This window comes from Nicotiana sylvestris, chromosome 12 (genome assembly GCF_000393655.2).
Source record: "Nicotiana sylvestris chromosome 12, ASM39365v2, whole genome shotgun sequence".
NCBI classification, from domain to species: Eukaryota; Viridiplantae; Streptophyta; class Magnoliopsida; order Solanales; family Solanaceae; genus Nicotiana; species Nicotiana sylvestris.
Window position 1 is genome coordinate 153,339,161 of NC_091068.1, and position 9,979 is coordinate 153,349,139.

The 9,979-nt window shown below is 35.1% G+C and overlaps 1 protein-coding gene and 1 long non-coding RNA gene across 2 annotated transcripts; both read right to left on the reverse strand.

The window, feature by feature from the left end:
* Positions 1-4,071: 4,071 nt before the first annotated feature.
* LOC138884111 (uncharacterized) lies at positions 4,072-4,849 on the reverse strand. Its single transcript, XR_011404226.1, has 3 exons — positions 4,811-4,849; positions 4,585-4,728; positions 4,072-4,235 (listed from the first exon to the last, which is right to left on the reverse strand). It is a non-coding gene; the product is annotated as an uncharacterized lncRNA (long non-coding RNA).
* A 3,178-nt stretch (positions 4,850-8,027) lies between these two features.
* LOC104221431 (acyltransferase Pun1-like) lies at positions 8,028-9,664 on the reverse strand. Its single transcript, XM_009772502.2, has one exon. The coding sequence runs from the start codon at positions 9,581-9,583 to the stop codon at positions 8,291-8,293; it is 1,293 nt and encodes a 430-aa protein (XP_009770804.1). The 5' UTR covers positions 9,584-9,664; the 3' UTR covers positions 8,028-8,290.
* Positions 9,665-9,979: the final 315 nt, after the last annotated feature.

Consider the following 9,979-nt stretch of genomic DNA (forward strand, 5'->3'; position numbering starts at 1 on the left):
TACAACAATTTATCTAAGCTCGAATTCTGGTCTGCGAAACCAGAGATTCTGGGTTCGATCCCCAGCAGAGTCGCCAGAGCTGTCACACCTCCTTTTTCACCTACACCCCGCAAGGGGCGTAAAGGAGTTTTTCCAATTAAAGGACAATCGGAACGGAATTTAGTTATTAATTATTCAGAGTCGCCACTTGGGAGATTAATGGTGTCCCAAGTCACCGATTGAATCCCGAACCAAGGAAATTTATGACTCTGTTAACAGTCCGCAAACCAGAAATCCGAGTAAGGAATTCTGTTAACCCGAGAGAAGGTGTTAGTTCCCGGGTTCCGTGGTTTTAGCACGGTCGCTTAACTGTTGTATTTGATTTTATTTGATTTTAATACATGCTAACTTATGTGCTTTTTATTCGTAAACCGCTTTTACCGTTATTTATTTTAAAAGACTTGCGACGTCGTGAAAATATATTTCGAACCACGTCGCAATCGATACACCCGTGGTTGTTGACACATTTCGACTTCATCGAGATTTGGATTTGGGTCGCATCAATGCACACCCGAGTTTAGGAAGGTAAATTATTAAATAGCGCGCCTAAAGCAACGACGCACTTTCAAATTTGTGAGGGCCATGAAAAATTCAACTAAATGGCACACCTCGATTTCTAAGGAATTCACAATTAATAAAATAAGGGCCATGCATTTTTGAGATTTTATTTGGCACGGCACGCATCGAATTATTTTAAAAGGATTTTTACTTAACTAAACGAGACTACGATGCCTTTGAAATAACTAATCTCCTAAAACTAATTTAAGATAAACAACGTGATCATATGAACTATCAATTTGCTAATGAACCAACTAAATGAAACAAAATGCAAAAAAAAATAAAAAAAATAAAAATAAATTTACTTCATTCGCAACTTTTATAACAAACAGAAACATGTAGTCATCTATTGAGCCTTATTTCTTAGTTATATACAGTTATTATCTTCACTTGTTTTATGATGCAATAACACGGATATTAGAGCAAATGACTTCAACATATAATTGTAACCACAGAATTCTTATTAACCCAACAACAAAAAGTCAAGAAATTAGAAAATATCACGGCAACCCAAGAAACACTCAATCAAATCCACATCGTCTAAACGAATGATATTTAGAGATGAACCAACTACTTCAGAACATCAATTAAAATCAAACGAGAAACAAGAACCCATTAAAACAAAACACAGAAGCTTAGAAATGGACCTTTATTGCTGCACAGTGAATCGTCTACAACAACAAATTACGAGCGCTTGACTGGACCTCGACGCAAGACGACGACCTCGACTGACCTTGTTCGACCATGGTTTTTTGGAATGTTTACCAGTTGATTTCTAGAGTGGAAACAAAGCTCTTGCGCTTGTTTTCATGTCTGTTCGGGGGGGGGGGGTATTTCAGGGAGTTTTGGAGCTAGGTATGCCACTGGGTTCGAACCCGGTTCACCGGATTCCATGGCAAGCCGTTTGTGACGTGAAGCTTTGCCGGAAATGGCGGCTTCGCGGTGAGGGTCCAGCGACGATGGTGAGCGGGGTGAAGTTGCTTGGTTTTGTTTGTCGCGTCTAGAACTCGTTGATCCGACGAGCAGGTGTAGCTCATTTTCTCGGCGAGTTTCGGGCTGAGACGAGGTTGTTGGTGTTTCCTCTGGTGTGCATGGGTCGTGTATGGCTGCTCAAGGTGTGAGCTGATCGTTCAGACTGAACAACGACGCGCAAAAAGGGGGGTCGTTTGTGTTGCGAAGCTTTTCCAACTGCTGCTCCTATCAGCTTCTTAAACGAAGAAGCAAAGCTTCTTCATGCGCAGCTTCCGCCTTTTCCCCAGCTCCTCCTGCGTTTCCTTCTTTTCTTTTTTTTTTCGACGAAGTCAGGAGGGGTTGTTCTTAGAGGTAGGGTCGTTTGGGTTCAGGGAGGTGGTGGGGTGCGAAGAAGATGATTCGGGTGGGGGTGGGGTCGTTTTTGTTGCGCAGCTTTGCTGCTTTTTCCAGCTTCTTCCTCCTTAGTTTTTAGGCTTTGTTTAATATATATAGGTCTGGGTTAGTGGTAGGGTTTTAGGTTAAGGGGTTTGGGCCTAGGAATTATGGGCTTGGCAATTGTGGGCTAGGTCCAAAATTAGGCCTAAAGATGGGTTGCTCGAGCCCAAGCTCTATTCTTTTGCCGCAAATGAGATTAAAAATACGCGCCCATTTATTAATTAGTCCTACTATTAAAATAATTATTAAAACAAAACTAACCATTAAAACAAATCTATTTTTTGTATTTTCAAACATTATATTAAAAATAAAAATACGATACTATTTTTATATATATATTTTTTAGATTAAAAATGACTACAAAATATTAATGAACTTATTTTTTGTTATTTTTGTTTTCTTGTACTAAAATAAAGTAAAAGAGTCAAAATTATTTAAAATATCTATATTATGCCTAAATTAAATAGTTTACGCTAATATATAAAAGATCTTGGGGAGGGTCAAAAATCACATGTCTACACATACCAGTCAATGCCTTGACTATCTCTGTAAAAGCCACTAATTGACAGATACAGAGATAATAGCTTAGCTAGCTTTACAATCTCAGAGACTACGTATGCATCATGACCGGAAGACGTGTACGAGTCGTACACATTGATACATCTATCTTTGAAAGTCACAACAACCAACACCCAATGAAGTTTTTCCTTCAAGTTCACTGGTATCAAGACATTATCCACTGTATGCCAGGGTACATTAGCATGCAATCTATAGCCCCTAATATACTCACATACAACGTCTTCTTGTTTGGATACATTAGCATTACTATCTGTATCTTCATACCTGTCATATATTTCAGCTATTCTTGTCTTGAATATACAATCAACAGTAGTAAACGTGAAGTCCCTATGCTGATTGTACTTGCCCATCTTTCGCAAATAGTAGAATATGACATCCATATGCTATAAACAAAAGAGGTTGGTAGATAGTATGAGTTTATTTGCTTGAACTAAGAAATAATATATATGAATACCTCAATACAGATGCTAAAAAAAAGTTGAATACAAATGAATACAGAAAATAGAGGAATACACTGTAATACAGGTGAATACAACTGTATTCAGATTATGGACTACAGTTGAATTCAACTGACATTGAATGAATATAACTAATTCAATTCCTTAATATAAGTAAATACAACATGTAGAATAGAGTTGAATATAGGTTAATAACACAGTTCAATTAAACTGACTTTGGTGGAATACCCTGTAATACAGTTGAATATAGATCTGGACAACTGGTTGAAATAGTTGAATTTAACTGCCATTGGATGAATACAGGTAATTCAATTGTTCAATACAGTTGAATACAACAGTTTCAGTAAACTTAACTATAGGTTAATAATACAGTTCAATTCAATTGACTATAGCTGAATACATAGGAGATCAGAGAAAAATACAGCTGAATACAGCTGAATAATACAAGTTAATAAAACAACATGTTATTATTTAAAGATAAGATTATCATTTTTGGGAAAGACTCACATTGTCATCCCATAACTTCCCATAAATGGATAGAAGGTAAAACCAATTTTTGGAATCAACTTGATCAACTCCAAAATCCAATGGAATGTGAAGTATAGACTTGTTTTTCTTGTAATGGTCGTCGAGATTACCTCTACAAGTATGATATAAAACTCATTATGTACATACCTTAAAAAAATGAAAACATAATACAATGAACGGGGGAAAACTCACTTCTGATCATGTCTTGCTAGAAGACATTCACGAACCCACTTGTCATATTCTTGAATGAGTAACATAGGATGTGGCCCCGTTATTGGATCTTTCTCAAACGGGTGTCTTTTTTCAAAGATGGGTGTCAACTTTACAGAGGAACATGCTGTAAATTGAATTTGTGTTTATGGACTACTATAAATGATTCAATCACGATGAATGCTGAATATTACGTTTGTAAAATCACTTACCTCCTGAGTCGAAGTTAGACTGATAAGGCGAAGAGTTCCATCTACTTGGTCGCCTATTTCATTGAGGTTGCACTGGTGTGGCTTCATCTTTTTTTGCACTTGCGTGAACAACTATTCTAGTTTCTGGAATTTGACTGGGTAGAAACTTGTCGTCCAGTTCAAATTGAGAAACATAGAATTCTTTAGATACATCCTCTTGGTTTGTGGTAGATGGTATGATGGACGGTACCTCTGAAATAGTTTTCTGGTAGTTGTATGTATCATTGTTAGCATGGTAACTTAATGTTAGAAAAAAGATTAAATACATATAAGTAGCTAGTATACATTACAGAAAATGCAGATTAACCAAGCAGAATACATGTAAATACAGTTGAAATAAAAATAAATACGGCAGTTTAAAGTGATATTACAGATTAAGTGTAACACAGTTATGAATACATCTAAAAAAATATGCTCAATATATTAAGATTTAAAAGTCAGAATACATATATATAGAGCTGAATAACAGTTAAATACATCAGTAAAATGGCTAGATTAAAACATATATGAATACAGCTAAATACATATGTTCAATATGATAACTGCTTTTAGACCTCATTATTATCTCCGACATCTGTGTCAATGCCACCATCATGTCTCACTATGGGTTCAGTTTGCTGATTTTGTTGAAGTTGGTCTGAAAGCATCTTGAAGTTATCATTGATCAATGTCCTTAGAGACTTGAACTCTCCAACAACCTTAACAGTACAAAATAGTTAGAAAAATACTAAAACACATAGCTATCAAACTTTATTGATTAATCGGTGGGTAAATACTCACGTATTCTTTGAATGATTTTAGGTCTTTCCTCAAAGAAGATACTTCCTCATTTTGGCCTTCTGGGAGCTGATGGTCATGCACAAGTTTATGTCCAATGTCAGAAACACAAACAGGAGGGACTTTGGGCTGATATTCTGGTTCTTTTGTAGGAATCTTGGCTTGTACCTTGACCTTCTTATGTGGCGGTGATGAAGATGGACCAACACTTTCAACATGTTTCTTCTTAGATTGAAGATTGGTTGTAGGAGAAAAGTCATCTGTATCCTGTCCCGATTTGTCTGAATGCGCAGGAGTAGGTATTTTCTCAATATCGGCGCACACTTGAGGAATCTGAAAAATAGCAAGCTCTATATCTAGAGGAGTGATGTCCTTGAACACAATCTATGAACAAAAATAAGTTATGACTTACAAAAAACATATTAATGCATAATTGTATAATGCTATATTCAGGTGTATTTAACTCTGTTGTATTTAGAATGTATTAAAATGTATTAATATGTATGCAAGTATTCATGTATATAAGCTTATGAATCCAATGTATATTACAGTAGGCTTCCCCTCTAACTGAATGGAAATGTATGCAAATTATAGATGTATTTGTGTTCAATTATCTTCAGAATATTGATAACATTTGTATATTACCGTGTTTCCGGTGTCTTTGAACATGCCGTTCGTCAGATAAGAAAATGTTGGCTGATTTTCGGTGGTTCTCCAATTGAGTATTCTGGGGACCACGTCGCAGACTCGGACTGCAATTTTGGAATCAACAGAAGAACAACACTCATAAAACCACACTTGCATAGCTAGGGGCATCCCAGCTATCCTGTAATACTTCTTCAAAGCATCCATCTTCTTGCTAATCGAGTTTATCAACAGCTCAAATGCTTTAATACCCCAATGATATTCAGAATAGCGCCCACTCTCTACTAAGTCAAAATCTAGCCTCGGTATAGTTGCACTATTCTTCTCAGATGAAAATATAAAGGTGTGGATGAAATACAACAAAGATATCTTCAAAGCATCCTCATCATTGTCGGGGCCCCATGCCTTGTCATTGAAGCATTGTCTCAAGTTTTTATTCTTTACAATATTAGCACTTCAAAATAAGTCGCAATAAGCCGGTTAGGAGGAGTTTCACTAAACTCAAAATCTTCATCTTTACCTACACATTTGAGGCCAGTCACAAGCGCAAACTCCCTTAATATGAAATGTAATTCAGTACCATTGACGTATACTGCAAATACATTGTTTGGAGTGCCGTTTAACTGTCGAGCCATGAAGCATCTGAAGAGTTTATGTTGAACATCAAATCGCTTCATTTGAAGAAATGAGCCAAAGCATGTATTGCCGAATTGTTGGAACTAATCGGGAGTAAGCTTATCTTTTAGCTGGGATACTATATCAATGTTAGTGTAACTACTAATATGGGGTGCTAATTTTGGCTGGTGTTTCACAAACAAATCAATTCCCTGCAATGAACATTGAAAGATACATGTTAATACATATGAATACATTACAAAAATACATATTAAGTTTTTTTGGAATACATGTAAGACATTATACAGTGACAAGGCCAAATGCATGTTAGACAACTACAAATACTTACAGAAGACTAGATACAGTGACAAGGCTAAATATATGCTAACATACTTTGTAACATACAGATATAATACAAAATATTTAAGATGAATACACCTGAATACATATGAATGCATATGAATACATTTGAGGTCAAACTGGACAATTGAATTATCGCAAATATACATTAGCAAACGCTAAATACACATGAATACATATGAATACAGGTAAGATTACATTAAAAATGAACTGTTGGAAACAACCAAATACACATGAATACATAAACATACTATAGAAGAAACAGAATACACTATACAAAAAGGTACAAAAATACAAGAAGATACATATGAATACAACAGAATACATGTAACAAATACCAATTACCTTTTGGTTTCTTGAATCTTTCATAGGTTTTTTCCTCTTTGAGCCAACTTGATTTTTGGTTTCTTTTGAAGCTTCATCAACTTGGACTTCTTTCAACTTGTCATTGTGTAATTTACTTCTTCTTTCATCAACTTTGGATGCTGATAAACCTGCAAAATCTTTCTCCGCTTGAGTCAGTTGCAACGAGAAAGAGGGCCCATCAAAATAGAGAATTTTGGTGGGTATACCTCTGGGTAGTCTGTTGAGTGGCGTTGCATCCGACATTAGAGAGAAAACTCAAAGAATCCTGGTGATTAACAATACAAATGGAAGATATATCATAAAATTGTGTAAATTCGCTAAAAAAACTTATAGAAACAAACTAATGAAAAAGCAATTTCGAAGTAGTTGAATTACCTACAGGGAGAAGATTTCCAAAATAAAACTGTGAAGCTCTAAAAAACATTTGAGAACCAACTTGCCCGTCAAAATACGCTTGAGAACAGTTGCGAAGAAGAATGGCGTGTGGGGTGATAATGGCGGAGAAGTATACGCGATAATGGCGGAGGAGGGTTTTTGAAGTGTATGGAACGTGTGTTTGTGGGAGAAGAGGGAAAAGTGTATTGAAGAAGAGAGAGAAAAGCTGATGAGAGGAGATATACGCTAATTAGGTGAGAGAAAATAAAAAAAAATGAGATAGAAAAATATTTTGTAGCATATATTAAGCCTTAATTTTAGGATGGAACTAAATTTAAATTTTTTGCTATAAACTAAAAAGGGTATTTATAGAATGTAATATTTTAAAAGGGTATTTATAGAATATAAATAGGGTACTAACCTATTCTATAGGTGATAAAATTTCCATATTTATTTGGTGTAGTATGTAGTTCAACTATTTATTGAATTTGAGTCAATAAATTTTATATGCCTATACTTTCTTTGCCCGTCAAATTGTACTTTATTTTCAACAAAGTTGTGTAAACCATTAATTTTAAACAAAAATAGGGGTAAGAGGTTGCTTGTAAGGTTAGAGTACGCAATTGACTTTTCGAGTTAATTTACGTATTTTTTTTACGTGAAACGTGTATAGAAAAGTTACCATTTGCAAATGAATATGTATCTTCAAATATGTGATAAGAGCATATATTTTTAAAAACTAAGGGCAAACGACAGCGAATACCAAAGTGATCAAACAAAAGAACATAAAAGAATAAAAGGAAAGGAAAAGTAGAAAATATTTTGTGGAGGACAGTTCACGCCAGTAAAAGGAAGGAAATGTTAGAAACTCAATATATTTTGCATTGCACACGAATACAATTTTTCAATAAAAAAAAATGATAATTCTATCGCCTTAAATATTTATTCATACATTGAAGAACAATATGCAACATTCCTATAGTCTCGGAGAGAACTCAACAACAAACTAAATAGGGTCTACCCGAGCTGTAGTCGGATGAATGAGATCCTCCACGAAACTTCTCAATAGGAAGCGCTTTCCACCTTAATTAACAGTCGTTAATCCGAAGATATTAAGATCCTCTAAAAAGTTGGAACTGCTGTAGCAAATTCAAGAAGCTCCTTGTCCTTTTCAAAAGCAGACATTACTTTTGCACTTAGTGAAACAAATGCATCTACTCCTCCACTTAGGTTACCAACCAAGAAAATTACCTTATTATGTAAACCATTTGCTATGTTCATTTTTGCAGGCTTTCCCCAACCAAAATCAATTTCATGAACTGGAAATTTCACTAAGCTACTAAAATTGCACATATTATTTTGAACTTTTGAGTAACTTTTCTCTTCTGTAGCTAGTTCCAGAAACTTCTTAAGAAATAGATTATCTTCAACATTATCTCGATCAGAAACTCGTTGCTTTTCTTTTCTCATTTCTGTAACTATATTTGCTAATGTCATGTACTTCTCAGAGGCTATGGATATATAAGTGGACGTCAAAATGTTTCCAATACTATTTGGTGGTAAATCTATTTGATGTCGCAAGTCAAAAGATTGCGACATGATCCATGGTTCAAATGATTTACCGTTCACTGCAGCAACAATACACTTAAATATAAGTGCACTGACAACTTCATTGCGCGTCGGAGTTTGAACGTTTGATGTAGAAGCAACTAATGTCTTGAGTTTGTTAAGTTTCTGGAGGGAAAATATGAACTTTCTTTGAATGCAATCATCTTTGTTTGATGTACAAACAGGAGATAGAAATGGAGTACCAGTAATAGGTGGAGGAAATATGGATTCTTGGACATATTGTAAAACGGGTTTTGGCCCATTGGCCTCACGGGTTAACTTGGCCCAATCATGAAAAAAATTGTAACTACTATGTCCATCTCCAACTTTGTGAGAAGTACACAAGCTAATAGCAATTCCTCCACAAGTGAAGTAACTAAGTTGAGCTACAACTAAACCACGGTTAGTACAATTTGACCAAGGTAAATCTTGTGGAAATACCATCTCTTCAATAACATTATTATGCTTTTCAAGTGCTTGAGATATAGGGATATTAATTTGGACACGTAAAAAATCAGCACCGACGTCGTTACAATCGACGACAGTATTATCCTTAAGTCTTCCAGCGTATGGATAATATGATACGAGTAATCTGGATAACGAATTTTCGAGAAGATGAGATATTTGAGTTGGATGAATTGAAACAGAATCAAGTTGTTTTTTGGTGTAGAAAAAGGCAAAGGGTATGTAAATATTGCTAAAAGCTTGATCAAGAAGAGAGAGTTTGTGCCATTTTTGAGTAGAAGGAGTTGGAGATGAAGGTTTAATGAGTTTCTTTGAAAGTATAGTAGAAGATGGCTTCTTCATATTTTTTTTGTATTTTTGACACTTTGATCAATTTGGTTTGATTAGTGAGAAAGGAATGTGTTTTACTATAAAATTATGTTATTACACTTATATAGGCTGCAATATTTATAGGAAAATTGAAAAAAAAAAAAACAATGTGGGCAAGAGAAGGGGTTATTCTACTTTAAGTCTACGTTAGGCATATTTTGTTGAATATTCAACAGCCACATAAAAGCATTGGTTTCATTAACTTTTTTCATTGTTCACATAAATATCTTCAAACATGAACTACGGCCCCCTCCGAAGTAGAGATGTTCCTCACAACCTCTTGGTTGGAAGTGGAGGTTGCTTACCATCAGAACAACAAAAATAATGTGAACATATTGTAATACACTTAAATATACCTAACTCCCTCCG

Excerpts from the sequence above, each read along its gene's own strand:
- LOC104221431 (XM_009772502.2), bottom strand. The coding sequence starts at position 9,583 with ATGAAGAAGCCATCTTCTACTATACTTTCAAAGAAACTCATTAAACCT.